This window comes from Vipera ursinii (assembly GCF_947247035.1).
Source record: "Vipera ursinii genome assembly, chromosome: 3".
Lineage (NCBI taxonomy): Eukaryota > Metazoa > Chordata > Lepidosauria > Squamata > Viperidae > Vipera > Vipera ursinii.
This window is the reverse complement of record NC_139516.1, coordinates 105,713,448-105,728,733: the sequence shown is the minus strand read 5'-3', so window position 1 is coordinate 105,728,733 and position 15,286 is coordinate 105,713,448. Positions and strand designations below refer to the sequence as shown.

At 38.9% G+C, this 15,286-nt stretch overlaps 1 protein-coding gene across 5 annotated transcripts in view; it reads left to right on the top strand.

The window, feature by feature from the left end:
- Positions 1–15,286, top strand: part of LOC310638234 (uncharacterized protein C1orf21) — a 279,715-nt gene that overhangs the window by 103,543 nt on the left and 160,886 nt on the right. For 4 of the 5 annotated variants that reach the window (XM_083359102.1, XM_083359104.1, XM_083359103.1 and 1 more), the window contains exon 3: positions 8,073–8,167. In XM_083359102.1, the coding sequence (XP_083215228.1) occupies positions 8,073–8,167 (95 nt within the window). Of the gene's footprint in view, positions 1–8,072; positions 8,168–8,697; positions 8,739–15,286 lie in introns of all 5 variants that reach the window. The other variant, XM_083359105.1, reaches the window with a different exon arrangement.

Sequence of the window (15,286 nt, the reverse complement as noted above, 5' to 3'; positions counted from 1 at the left end):
ATTTAAGAACCTATAAAAGGCATCCTACTAAGAGATTGAGCAATTTGACTCTTGTATATTTTAATTTGGTATTTCTTGATTATGTAATGTTATAAAATGTTTTATAGATGGCATCTGGATCCCAAGAAGTTGTCTAACATGTATCCTAACTTACAGTCTAAATGTTGGAGATGTGGTAGTTTAGAAGCCACCTATTTTCATATGTGGTGGACTTGTAGAAATATAAAAGCTTTTTGGATTAAAATTTGGTGGAACATTCAAAAGATTTTTAAGAGAAAGATAAAGTTTTCTCTGCAATTGTTTTTATTGGGTATTGTTGTATTTATTTATTTATTTATTTATTTATTTATTTATTTATTTATTTATTTGATTTGTATACCGCCCTTCTCCCTAAGGACTCAGGGCGGTGAACAGTGACATAAATATCAAAATGTACAAATACAGATATTGAAAACAAATTAAACCCTAATGCCCAAATGCAGAAGATAAGTTACCTTACAATAATAATTACAACAGAACGCGTCAGACCAGACCGGATTGCTCAAACAGATAGGTTTTTAGGTTGCGTCGGAAGGAGCGAAGGTCAGGAGCCATCCGGAGCTCAACCGGTAAACGGTTCCATAGGTCAGGCGCGCCCACAGAGAACGCCCTCCCCCTGGGAGCCACCAGACAGCATTCTCCAAATGGCGGAACCCTTAGGTTTGTAGATTGCGATGTTTGTAGATTGCGATGTTAAAGAAACCAACCTGATGTTGAATATGATAACAGCAGCACGGTTACTGGTGGGACAATATTGGAAGAAGGATAGTTTGCCTACTATAGAAGAATGGGTGTTTAAAGTTTCGAATCTTGCAGAAATGTCTAAGATTTCTGCTTACTTGAAAGATCATTCACAGGAAAGATATATTTCAGTTTGGAGGAGATGGATAGATTATATTCAGAATAAATATGGGACTAAAAAGTTCTATTTAGCTTATGAGTAGATTTTAGAGGGATATTGTTATTGATCTTAGTGTTGGTACTTTGTATGTATCTATGTTAAAGGGGAGTTAAAGCACATTATGAATTTGGTTAATTGTATATTATACATAACTTTTATTTAGAATATGATTATTATAACTATAATCCTGTATTTTGGGGGGGAAGTGGGTGGGTTTAGGGTGGGGTGGGATTTGGGGATATATTGTAAAATCTTGTTTTTGTAAAACTCTTTAATAAAAAAAAGAACCTATAAAAGGCATCCTACTAAGAGATTGAGCAATTTGACTCTTGTATATTTTAATTTGGTATTTCTTGATTATGTAGTGTGAATGTAATAGATGGACTAAGGCTATATTTTGTCTTAAGGTGGATCTGATGTACTTTAAATTTGTACTGGCTCCCATAATGGCAACAATTGTATTTTATGTGCATATAGTCATACTTTAATGTGTTATCTCTAAAACTTCTGAAAGGCCCAAGTTGGGGAAGTCTGTATGGAACACAAGCTGTGTTCAAGAGTCTTTCTAATCCATTACTATCAGCTTGTGTGGCATAATGGTTAACATGCTGTACAACAACAGGGGAGATCCAGGTTCACCTGTATATCCTCTGTTGAAACTCATTTGGTGGCTTTTTTGGGGGGGGGGCAATGAATTTCAGCCAGAACTATCTCAAAGGGTTGTTGCTATGGAAATTGAAGAAGGAAGATTCCCCAAGTAAGCTATTTGTAATTCCTGGAGAAAAGGATATTGAATTAAGGATAAGAATCAAGTAAATAAAATAAATATAATATTTCCTGTCCCCAACCCGATGTTTGTGAAAACCCAATGACAGGATATGAACACCTGAAAATTATTCTATTATTGCTGTTATCCAGCAGGCTTCCTTTGGCAGTGATAAGGATTTTTGATAGAAAAAAATGGCAAAAAATAAAAAGAGAAGAAGATATTGATAAAAGTAGGGGTATTAGAAAAAAATTAAAAAGCCAAATAAGGAACTGTGAGCAGGGAAGAAATTGAATATGTAATAAGATATAGATGAAGATGCAGTCCTTGACTTATGACTGTAATTGAGCCTGAAATTACGATTGTAAGTTGTACTGATTAATAAGAAGGTCATCATGTGACTGACACATTTTTACAATTTTTACAGCCGTCATAAACTGTAAGTTGCAGGCGTAAAGCGAACCCATTCTCAGGGGCATTTTTTTTTGCCGGAAATTGGAAATAAGCACCAGTTTCCATCAAAAGACATCATAAATGATGGTCATATGTCTGGGGAACATTGCAAATGGTTGTAATTGTGGTCTGTTCCTGAGTGCCCAAAATGCAATCACATGACCTTTGGAGGCAGTTGCTAGAACTTTGAATCTGGGTCATAAGTACCTTTTTGGGAATCCATCATAAATTCAAGCAAACATTAAGTGACTGGTTATATGTGGTGGACTACATATCCTGAATCAGTTACATGGCGGCAAAGTCAGGAGCCCTGGACAATCACAGCCATTTTCAGCTTCTTTCATAGTTCCCTCAGTAGTACCACAGAGGGCATCATGAAAGTTTTGTAAATGTGTGAAAAGGATATGTATTTCCTTTTATGAGTTATGTATCTCCTACTGGACAGCTTCATTAATAACACTAGGATTTAGTTCTGTGAGAAAAATGATCTGTGGTCTGTCATTACTATCTCTGACTACTGATATTACTATCTTTGCTTAGAATAAATAGCAATTACTATTTCTCTCTCAGCCACTTTGGGAGAGAGCCTTTTTTAGGTGTTTGCATTTTCTTCTTGTTTTTATCTCTTTTGATTAGGTATCATTATTAATAAACTTGCAAATTTGCTGCTTGCTTTTTACTCTGTGCTTCAGATTATTTAAAAGTAAAGTTTCCTATTCATGAACCCGTGTTTTGTTTCTTTTTCTTTAACTCATTACTCCCTGTACCCCAACATATGATAAAAGATATATGTAAGGAAGGTGTGCATTGGCTCAACTCTCTGATGTGCTTTTCAATTGCATATGCTAGGCATGTATGCTCAAAATGATATTAAAAGTATACATTTGACCGTTCAATTATATTTTGAACTGGGGGTCATTGATCAAAATTCTCTTAACATATTGATATACTTCAATTTAAAAAAAATGTTTAAGGATAGTACTGTAAAGAAAGTTAAGCTGCTAAATGACATCGTGAAAACTAACATAGCTTGTTCTCTGAGATATATATGTGTGTGTGTGTGTGTGTGTGTGTGTGTGTGTGTGTGTGTGTGTGTTTTCTGAGGTTTTTGCGGGTGTTTGTATGTGGATCTTTGGTCATTCGAGTTTTTTTCCCACGTAGAATTGAAGGTGTAAAAGCAACGTTTCGACGGAATCCCATCCGTCATCCTCAGGCTGCTGGCTTCAGCTTCCTTCTTCTGGGAGAAGCATGTGGTAGTGACTGTTTGTTCCTCTTTTTTAAACTGCCAGAGGGGGTGTGTTCTGTGGGTGGAGGTGTGCTCTGATTGGGTGGGGGATTAGGTGTGTTCTGATTGCGTGGGAGTGTGTTTTGAATGGGGTGTGTGTTCTGATTGGTTGGGGGGTGTTTTGAGTGGATGGGCTGGTCTCAGCTGCCAGCCTTAGACCTGAGCAAGTGAGTTGTGCTGCTTTTGTTCGGCTTCGTGTTTGTGGTGGTGCCATGTTTTTATAGTGGGTGTCAGTTTGCTTATTGTGTGGTTTGGAGGGGTTTAAAGTGGCTGATGTTGCAGCTGTAGTTAGGTTTCTGTTTTGTGGTTGTGCGTCGTTATCATTGTGGGTTCAGATTTGCTTTTTGAATGGTTGTGTGGTGGTGATGTCATGTGATGTTATCATGAGTTTGGGTCTGGTATCATTCTTGGTGGTTGGGACTCGTCTGTCAATCAAGGCGGGTTTCCAAATGGCTGGTAGGCGAGAGGTATCATCTTGTTTGTTCATGCTGTGGGGGCGTTTTTCTATCTCAATGGCTTCTCTGATTATTCTGTTGTTAAAATGTTCAATTTTGGCGATAGTTCTGGTTTTTTTAAAATCAATTTCATGTCCCGTGGCTTCAAAGTGTTGGAACAGGGATGAAGTTTGTTCTCCCTTTTTTTTTTTTTTTTATTGAAAAGTTTTATAAAATACAATTTTCCTTTAAAAAAACCCACCTTCCCCCTCCCTCCTCCCCTCCCTACCTCCCCCCTATCTCCCCCCCTCCCCCTCCCCCTCCTCCCTCCCCTACCTCCCCCCCTCCACTTCCCCTCCTCCCCCCTCCCCCCCCCCGACTTCCCAGAGCAAAATACAAGGTATATATCTAAAAGGCAATCATAAACAATCATATACTAACAATTATAAACTCTAAAATCCATCACTCTCTAGCTTGTATATAGTAAACCAATCCTTAATAATACTAAATATATATAAAAAACTAAAATAAAAGAAAACTAGCATCATTCCCATCTATATTCTTCCACAATTCACTATTACCTTAACATATTCTCATTTGCACATTAATAAATAGTTCTTACACAAATTAACCCACATTAACCCACAAAACTTTCTTCCTCTTCCTCTGTAGTAAGTTGTCCATTAATTCCAAATTAAAAAAAAAATCTATTACCATACATAGCATCCCAAAACTTTTTTTTTTTTTTTTTAAAAACACAACTACCACTTAACTATAAATATTTTGTGGAAGTTCCATAGATTTCTACTGATCTTATTTTTTTTTCCTTTTTTGAGCGTTTTAAGGCAGCACGCGTCACCCTCTGTTCTCTAAGATCATCCAAAAGAGTTGCAGCTTGAACTCCTCCTGTACCCTTCTCGTCTATCTGTGCATCTTCATCCTCTTGATGTTCTCCTTCTCCAGATCCCTCTGCAGCTTCCAGAAGTGTTGATGGGGTTACTTTCAAGACATTATTATAAAAATCATGCGCTTGCTTCACATTACTCAAACAGTACCTTTTGCCATCATACATGAAGCTCAACCCAGCTGGGATCTCCCATCTGAACCTTATATCTCTTTGCTTGAGCTCTTGCACAAGAAATATAAAATCCTTCCTTCTCTTTAAAATCTTTGGAGGAATTTCTTTTAGAACCAAAACTTGTTGACCAGCAATCACAACTTTGGTATCGTAGGCAGCTTGTATAACTTCATCTCTAATTTCCCTTTTTACAAAATAAACCACCACATCTCTAGGCAACTTTCTCTGTTTAGCAATCCACGAATTCACACGAAACACTTTGTCCATACCTTGTTTTAATTCAGATGCTGGATGGTTCAATACTCCCTCAAAAGCCTCAGAAACCAGCTGCTTTAAATCTTCCTTAATATTCTCTTTTAGGCCTCTAATTCTCACAGCAAACTGCATCTGGTAAAATTGAGCCAAGCTCTGTTCACTGTCGATTTTGTCTTTTAAATCTTCAATTTCCAATACTTTTGCTTCTAATAAAGCATTCTTTTGAATCAAATCTTGCACTTGATCATCCAGCACCTCCACACATTTAGCAACTTTTTGCACTGAGGACAAAATGTCTACCTTCATTTCTCTAAGTTTCTGTTCCATCCTTTCTTCCATTCTCTGCTCCAATTTCTCCAATTTCTCCTCCATCTTTAGAAATTTAACACCCATTGACTCCAAAATTAACTGGGTATGTTTTTCAAGATCCTTCGATGTCAATACATCAGGAGAATGCAACGCCTGCAGCAATGATTGTTGTTGCACCGGAGAATTTCCAGCACTCCGAAAAGTTCTAGGGGGAGGTTTAGCCGCCATCTTTTACTTACAATTGTGACGCACTTTCACTTTAAGTTTTAAGCAAAGTCCATCAAGCTTGAGAGTAAAATAAAATCTTCTTCATCTCTTCATCTTTCCCTCTTGTACTGCTCTGCCTGCTCTTTCCCTTTCATAGTCTCTCCTTCAAGCAGGGATGGTCGCAGACGCCTGGCTCTGCTCCATGAAGTCCGGAGCAGAGACGCTAGCCAGCTGGGAGCAGCCCAGGCTACGGGGGAGTTCAATCCTTCAGCCGCCCAAGCTCCAAGCTCAGGCGGCCCCGGAGAACTCAACCCCCACCTGGGGGCTCACCTCCTCCTCTTCTCCCGAGGAGGGGGCTTCAGATTCGCCCGAACAGCTGATCGGCGCTGTTTCGGGCGAAAAAACACCAGCTGAGCCGCGGGCAGCCCGGGAAGGCTCCCTCCGTCGCCGCGGAGCCACCGGAAGTCTGGCCAAGTTTGTTCTCCCTTTTTGAGTGAGTTTCTGTGCTCTTCAATGCGTGCACTTATTCTTCTGTTGGTCTGTCCGATGTATGTGGTGGGGCAGGTGGTGCATGGGATTTCATATACTCCTTGGTTTTCTAACCCAATTATGTCTTTGGGGTTTCTTAGGATGGTGGATATTTTTCTGTCTGTGTAGAATGCTGTTTTGATGTTGTGTTTTTGGAGGATCTTGCTGATTCTGTCTGTGGTCCCTTTTAAGTATGGGAGGAGGGCTTTGCCATTTTCTTGTTCTCTGTCTTGGGTTTTTGTGGGTGTCTCTCTTCGGATTAAGTTGGTAATCATGTTTCTTTGGAATCCATTGGCTGTTAGTACATTAGTGAGAGTGTGTAGTTCGGTTTTTAGGTGTTGTTCGTCAGCTAGGTGTTTTGTTCTGGAGATGAGTGTCTTGGCTACGGAGTTGATCTGTGCTGGGTGGTGGTGTGAGAGTGCGTTCAGATAGTGGTTTGTGTGTGTTTTTTTATGGTAGATAGTGTGTCCTAGGGAGCCGTTGGATTTCTTGTAGACTAAGACATCAAGGAAGGGAAGTTGGTTGTTAGCTTCTGTTTCCATGGTGAATTGTATTTTGGGGTGTAGGCTATTGAGGTGTGTGAGGAAGTCATCCAGTTTTTCTTGGCCGTGTGGCCAGATTACGAAGGTGTCATCTACGTATCTAAGCCAGAGTTTGGGTTTGTGGTTGGATTTTTCTAGAGCGAGGGTTTCAAAGTGTTCCATGTAGAGGTTTGCGATGACAGGTGAAAGGGGTGATCCCATGGGTGCTCCTTCCATTTGTTTGTATCTTTGTCCATTGTAGATGAAGTATGTGTTTGATAGGCAGTGGTTGGTCAGATCTAGGATGTGTTTTGGGGGGTTGTATTTATTTAGGATAGCTGTCAAGGCTTCTTTGATTGGCACTTGGGTGAAGAGGGATACAACATCAAAGCTCACAAGTAGGTCACAGGGCTGTAAGTTTAGTTTACATGATCTCTATGAATTGGAATGAGTTTTGTACGTGTGAGGTGATGGAATTTGCGTAAGGCTGTAGTTGTTTGGCAAGAAATTTGGCTAGATTTTGTAGAGGTGAGCCTATGGAGCTGACTATGGGTCTGAATGAGGTTCCTTCTTTGTGTATCTTGGGCAGACCATAGACCACCAAGAATGATACCAGACCCAAACTCATGATAACATCACATGACATCACCACCACACAACCATTCAAAAAGCAAATCCGAACCCACAATGATAACGACGCACAACCACAAAACAGAAACCTAACTACAGCTGCAACATCAGCCACTTTAAACCCCTCCAAACCACACAATAAGCAAACTGACACCCACTATAAAAACATGGCACCACCACAAACACGAAGCCGAACAAAAGCAGCACAACTCACCAGCTCAGGTCTAAGGCTGGCAGCTAAGACCAGCCCATCCACTCAAAACACACCCCCAACCAATCAGAACACACACCCCATTCAAAACACACTCCCACGCAATCAGAACACACCTAATCCCCCACCCAATCAGAGCACACCTCCACCCACAGAACACACCCCCTCTGGCAGTTTAAAAAAGAGGAACAAACAGTCACTACCACATGCTTCTCCCAGAAGAAGGAAGCTGAAGCCAGCAGCCTGAGGATGACGGATGGGATTTCGTCGAAACGTTGCTTTTACACCTTCAATTCTACATATATATATATATATATATATATATATATATATATATATATATATATATATATATATATATATATATATATTCATTCATTCTTTCATTTGCCGTAAGCCCTCTACTTTCTATTAGTACTTCTTACATGTGTCTTTTTTTTTCTCTTAATTTCCAGATGAGTATAGGATCAAAGCTGTGGAAGAAGTCAAATACATGAAAAATGGGGGAGAAGATGATCAGAAAGTAGCTGCCAGAAACCAAGAAAACTTGGTACGTGTTGAATATTATTATTTAACAAGTTGCATGATATTCTATGTCTGCAATGAAAGGTGAAGTATGTAGAACACTTAAAGCTCTGAAGAAGAACTTTCTTGAAAATACCATGACTATTTATAGCTTAGAGGCAAACTGTGAAATGCTACCTTCCCTGCTTGTCTTTATGAATTATCCCATTCTTAATACTGTGAATTGTGCTCCCATAAAGCAGGCATTTGTATTTAATCCTTTGCAAGAGGCAATACTGTTTGGCTCATGATAAATGTGTTTGTGTGGCAAAGGAGCTGTTACCAACACAGAATCTACTGCCTGTTGAAGAATGAAGCTACCTGTTCTTGAGATGAAGTCTATCATTATTTACTCTCTGTGATCCCACCCTGAATTTTAAAGAGCACAGAGTTAGATATGTAAATATAAATAATATGCTCATAACAGAATTTACAAGAATATTTTTGGTAATATGTTTTAATGTGTGTTCTTGTTTCTCGGTTTATACTTTTGTAATATTCTTGTTTTATCCTCAGTTGCATATTGCCAGGGCTCTGTGTGTCCTGCAGTTCTGTGAGTAAGTAGGACTTTAACTTCGTAGTAAAGGTTAAAATGCTAGTCTTTATAAGCATCAGAAATTTGCTTGAAAGCATATAGTACGTGCTCTTTGAAATCATAGAAATCAATAATTGAAATTGATTGGTTGGCAAATGACTTGGCGGAAGAAAAAAAGAACAAGATTATAAATCTTTTATTCTGAGCTCCTAGTTCTTAATTAGAATGATCAAATGAAGGGGAATACCCAGGAGAATTTACATTTTTAGATTGGACTTCTGAACTCCCAGTATTTGAAAAACTCTTAAATCCTATCTACCAAACTAAACAATATAAAGTCCTTACCATCTTTCTTTTGATCTGTTAGAAATAGTTAATCTTCATATACTCTGCTTTTGAGAGAATCTATTTCTGTCAACTGTTCCTTGTCAGAGAAATCCTGCAAGTTGTAGAGCAGCTTAAGATATGTTTTGAGTTGCGCTTTCAGCTTTACCCATCATCTGCATTCCTGGAAGAATTGCTGACCATTTTTAAAGGAAAGGAATTGGGAGCAAGGGCTGTTTGGTATCAAAAAAATCTGAAAAATGAGCATTCTAGTTTGTCATCTGCAAATCCCAATTCATTTGTCATTTCCAGGTAAAAGATATAAAATACTTTTTTGTTTGGCAAATATCATGGTTGTTTGTATTAACAAGTATAAGAAGAGTTGGGACTTATTAAAAATATTGTTCCTTTCATTTTTTAACTCTGATGATAAAATAAATCAGTGCCTTTGAAGTTGAAGCAAATATAACAACTTCCTGAAAAATTTAAGATATTAGTAAATATTGCTATTTACATTTCAATATGAATGGTGACTATAATGCACATATTATAACTCAGCTTATTTATTTTCCTGACTAAAGAAAGCAGGTTGTTTTGTTTTGTAGGGTACTACTTAGTAACCTGTTGAACAAAATGTTTACTAATGAGAATCTTTTTACTTTTTAATCAGAAGCAAGTAAAAAGCATTTATACGGCAACATGCTGGATAAAATTTTCCACATTTACTTAAAGTACTAGTAGGGGGGGAGCAAATAAAGATAGAATAAATTGAATTCACTGTGTTTACAATATCAAAATTTTCTGGGGCTTCCGGGTGGCAAGGCTCCGTTGATGGCAGCCGTTTCAGCTGTCAGCCCCGCTGTTTTCCGTAGAGCCGCCAAAAACAGCAACAATCAGCTGTTTGGTGGCTTGGAAACCCGCTCCTCGGGAGAAGAGGAGGGGGTGAGAGCTTAGGCAGTGGTAGAGCTCCCCTAGATCGCCAGAGTTTAAACTCTGGTGGTTGAAGGGTGTGAGCCCCCCCGAAGCCTGAGTTTGCTCCAGACTCCAGGACACCTCTGCTCCAAGGCTTTGGAGCAGAGCAGGATGCTGCAACCATCCCTGCTATCAATAGTGAATTGTGGATTACTTGGATGCAGGCAGAGCTGTGCAGGAGAATGCTGTAATAACAAGTATTTGAACTTTAACTCAGAGTATTTTGTGGAAAAAGTTGAAAGCGGTGCGGAAAGTGAAAGTGCGCAATAGAATTAAGCGGTGTTAAAATGGCTTCCAAACCAACTAAAGTTCCTAGAAGTGCTGGTGCTTCACCAGTTCAGCAGTCTTCATTACAGGCTCTGATGCCTCCTCCCGCGGCACCCGCACCCGCACCAGCTTTAACAATAAAAGATTTGCAGGATGCTTTAAAAATACAATCCCAGGAAATAGCTGAACTTATTGAGGAGAAGAATACTGAGATAAGAGCAGACATTTTGGCTGCATTTCAAGGATTGGCAGTGTGTATTGAACATCTGGATGACCGAGTGGAAGAACTTAGTCAAAATAACATGAGACTAGATGCTAAAATGCTGGATGGTGAAACTGTGATGGAAAAGATTGATGATGATGTGATAATGATACAGTATCGCAAAATGGAGTTTGCTGTGAGAATCAGGTTTGAAAGAAGGTCCTAAGGAAAATTTGAAAGAAATATTGTCACAAGCTCTTGAACAGGTTTTGGGGCATTCAGCAGAAGATATTATGGTGGATATAGATAAAATATTTCGTGTTAACTCTTGGATTGCAAGACAAAGAAAGCTACCTAGAGATGTGGTGGTTTATTTTACGAAGAGAGCAATTAGAAATGAAGTTATTCAAGCCTTCTATAATAATAAATTTACAGTTGCAGAGCAAGAAGTTTTAATTCTGAAAAAGATTCCTCCAAGAATTTTAAGGAAAAGAAAAGAATTTGCTTTTTTGGCAGAAGAATTAAGGAAACGGGATATTCAGTTTAGATGGGAGATTCCAGTAGGCATGGTGGTGATGCACGCAGGCACAAGATATCATCTTAACACAGTTTTGCAGGCATGAGATTTCTATGCTAATATTTTGAAGGCAGGCTTCACCATCTTCGGAACTTAAAAGGAGGAATGATGAAGGAGAGCGTCAGCCATGAAGGGGGAGTATACAAGGAGCTGAAGGAGTTATTCAGCTGAATAAGAAGAATCCCAGCAAACTACAGGAGTGGATCAGATTTTGGTACCAATGGAAGAGGTTAGAGATCAAAGAGTGACACGGGCTGCAACTAGACGAATGAGACAAGAGCAAGAACAACAGAAAGCCATAATTACATCTCAAAAACCTACTTATAGTGAAGCAGTGGGAGGAGCAAAACCGAAGAGAGTGCAGGTGATTCTGGAAGAGGCGCTCCAAAAGCTTCAGGTCGCAAAAGATGGCGACAAAGCTTCTAACTTGGAATGTTAATGGATTAAATTCCCCGCAGAAGAGAAAGAAAGTAGTTCATTATCTAAAACAATTTAAAAATGATGTTATTTGCTTACAGGAAACGCATATTCGAGTAGTTGATCAAAAGTATTTGATAAACTCTAGGCTGGGTACATAGTTTATTGCCTCTGCTCCTGACAAGAAAAATGGAGTGGTTATTTATGTCAAGAATACTTTAACAGCTAGTTTAATTGAAACAGATAAACAGGGAAGATATGTTATAATTGAACTATTAATAGAAGGCAAGAAAATACTTTTGGTTGGATTATATGCTCCTAATCAACAGCAAGGAGAATTTTATAAACTATTACATAGCAAGATTATTCAGTGGGATTACAAATCTTGTATTTTTATGGGAGACTGGAATGGCGTTTTGGACGTACAATTGGACAAAAGAGGCCTTTTTCAAAGTACACCAAGTCATGCTAGATTGCCTAAATCATTTGTTGAGATGAAGGATGACTTGGAATTGAGAGATGTTTGGAGAGAAAGAAACCTGCAAGAAAAAGACTTTACTTTTTTCTCTGATAGGCATCAATCCCTATCTAGGATTGATTTTGTATTAATTACCAATGATTTTTTTTCTAGGATTAAGAAGATTAAGGTATGTCCAAAGAACTATATCTGATCATAGTCCAGTATGGTTGGAAATAGAAAAAGACAATGGAGACAGACGGTCTTGGCGACTAAATGAAAATTTGTTTAGATATCAAGAAAATGTGGAAGAGTGTAAAAAACAGATGAAAGAATTTTTTAAAATGAACATGTATAAGGGTACTTCTATTGAGATGGTTTGGGATGCAAATAAAGCTTATATGAGAGGAGTGTTAATATATTTGAATAATAAATACAGACGTAAATTGGAATTTAGGCGAAAAGAATTAGAGGAGGAAATTAAGAGAAAAGAAAAGGCTTTAATCTTGAATCCATCTGATGGGAAGATCAAAGAGGTAATTACTTTACTAAGAGGCCAGTTTGACATGTTGATGGCAGATCAAGTGGCAACTAATTTACGGTATGCTAAACATAACACCTTTTGTAATGCCAATAAGCCGGGTAGGTGGTTAGCCTACTTGTTAAGGAAGAAACAAAGGGCACGTAATATAGATAGAATAGAGTACAAGGGTAAAGTGGTGCATCAGCAGAATCTTATTAAAAAGGATTTTGTTGATTTTTATTCTAAGTTGTATGTTAGAGATAAGATTCAAAATATAGATATAGATAGATATCTGCAGGAAGTTAATATTCCTGTTCTTACACAAGAACAAAGGGAAGGGATGAATCAATTGATAAATGATGAAGAAATTATTTTAGCAATTAAGTAATTAAAGGTGGGTAAAGTACCAGGAACAGACGGTTTGACTGCCATCTACTATAAAAATTTACAGTCAGAAATGGTGGAACCTTTAAGAGAATTGTTTAGGACAATTCAATTGGGAGGAGAAGTGCCTCCATCGTGGAAAACAGCTTTTATTTCGTTGATTCCGAAGGAAGACCAAGATGCTACCCAAGCCAAAAATTATAGACCAATATCGCTTTTAAATACTGATTATAAGATATTTGCAAAAATTTTAGCAAATAGATTAATGAAGGTAATGCAGCAAGTGATTCATAGTGATCAAACTGGATTTATAAGTGGTAGACAAATGAAGAATAATGTGAGACATATTGTAGATTTATTGGAATTCTTGGATAGAAATAACCAGGTCTCTGCAGCGCTGATCATTTTGGATGCTGAAAAAGCCTTTGATCAATTGGATTGGCAATATTGAAAAGGGTACAAGACAGGGGTGTCCGTTGTCACCTTTGCTGTTTGTTTTAACACTGGAAATATTATTGATTAAAATACGAGGCTCAAATAAAATTAAGGGAATTAAAATAAGAGATCAGGATTATAGACTAAGAGCGTTTGCGGATGACCTGGTTATTACAGTAAGTCAACCGACTTACTCAGTTGTAGAGTTGATGGAGATAATAACATCATATGGGAAAGCTTCTGGATTTAAGATAAATATACAAGAAACTAAAATATTGACCCGACTTCCGGTGGCTGCGCGGCGCCGGAGACAGCCTTCCCGGGCAGCCCGCGGCTCAGCTGAGTAATTTTCGCCCGAAACAGCGCCGATCAGCTGTTCGGGCGAATTTGAAGCCCCCTCCTCGGGAGAAGAGGAGGGGGTGAGGCCCCAGGTAGGGGTCGAGTTCTCCGGGGCCGCCTGAGCTTTTAGCTTGGGCGGCTGAAGGATCGAACTCCCCCGTAGCCTGGGTTGCTCCCAGCTGGTCAGCGTCTCTGCTCCGGATTTCTTGGAGCAGAGCCAGGCGTCTGCGACCACCCCTGCCTGAAGGAAGGACTATGGAATAAAGGGAGCAGGCAGAGCGGTACAAGAGGAAAAGGTGAAGAGGATTATTTTATTTTACTCTCAAGCTTGATGAACTTTTTTAAACTTAAAGTGAAAGTGCGTCACAATTGAAAGTAAAAGATGGCGGCTAAACCTCCCCCTAAAACTCTTCGGAGTGCTGGAACTTCTCCAGTGCAACAATCATCATTGCAGGCGTTGCATCCTCCTGATGTATTGACACCGAAGGATTTACAAGATGCTCTTGAAAAACATGCCCAGGTAATTTTGGAATCAATGGGTGATAAATTTGCACAGATGGAGGAGAAATTGGAGAAATTGGAGGAGAGAATGGAAGAGAGGATGGAACAGAAGTTCAGTGTGATGAAGGTAGACATTTTGTCTTCAGTGCATAAAGTGGCTGAATGTGTGGAAGATTTGGACGAAAAAGTGGAAGATTTGACTCAAAAGAATGCCATATTAGAAGCAAAAGTTTTGGAGAATGAGGATTTAAGAGACAAAATGGATAAAGAATTGAGTCTTGCTCAATATTACCAGATGCAGTTTGCTGTTAGAATCAGAGGTTTAAAAGAGGATATTAAGGAAGATCTAAAGCAGCTGGTCTCTGAGGCTTTTGAAGTGGTATTGAATCAGCCAGCATCTGAAATAAAAGGAGGCTTGGACAAAGTGTTTCGTGTGAATTCATGGATTGCCAGACAGAGAAAGCTGCCTAGAGATGTGGTGGTTTATTTTGCAAAAAGGGAAACTAGAGATGAAGTTATACAAGCTGCCTATGATACTAAAGTTGTGATTGCTGATCAAGAAGTTTTGGTTCTAAAAGAAATTCCTCCAAAGATTTTAAGGAGAAGGAAGGATTTTACATTTCTTGTGCAAGAGCTCAAGCAACGAGATATAAGGTTCAGATGGGAGATCCCAGTTGGGTTGATGGTGATGCATGAAGGTAAAAGGTACCGTCTGGTTACTGTGAAGCAAGCGCGTGATTTTTACAATAATGTTTTAAAAGCAACCCCATTATCACTTTTGGAAGCTGCAAAGGGATCTGGAGAAGGAGAACATCAGGAGGATGAAGATGGGCAGACAGAGGAGAATGGTGCTGGAGGAGATCAAGCTACAACTTCCTTGGATGATCCTAGAGAGCAGAGGGTGACGCGTGCTGCTTTAAAACGATCAAAAAAGACAAAAGAACAAGATCAGCAGAAGTCTATGGAAATTCCACAACGTACTTACAGCCAAGCAGTGGGAGGAGCACGGCCTAAAAAAGATAGTCCTATCAAAGCAGTGCTCCAAGAGCTTTGGGATGACATGCATGGCAGCTAAATTCTTAACTTGGAACGTTAATGGACTAAATTCACCACAGAAGAGGAAGAAAGTTTTTCAATATTTAAAACAATTCAAGATAGATGTTATATGTTTG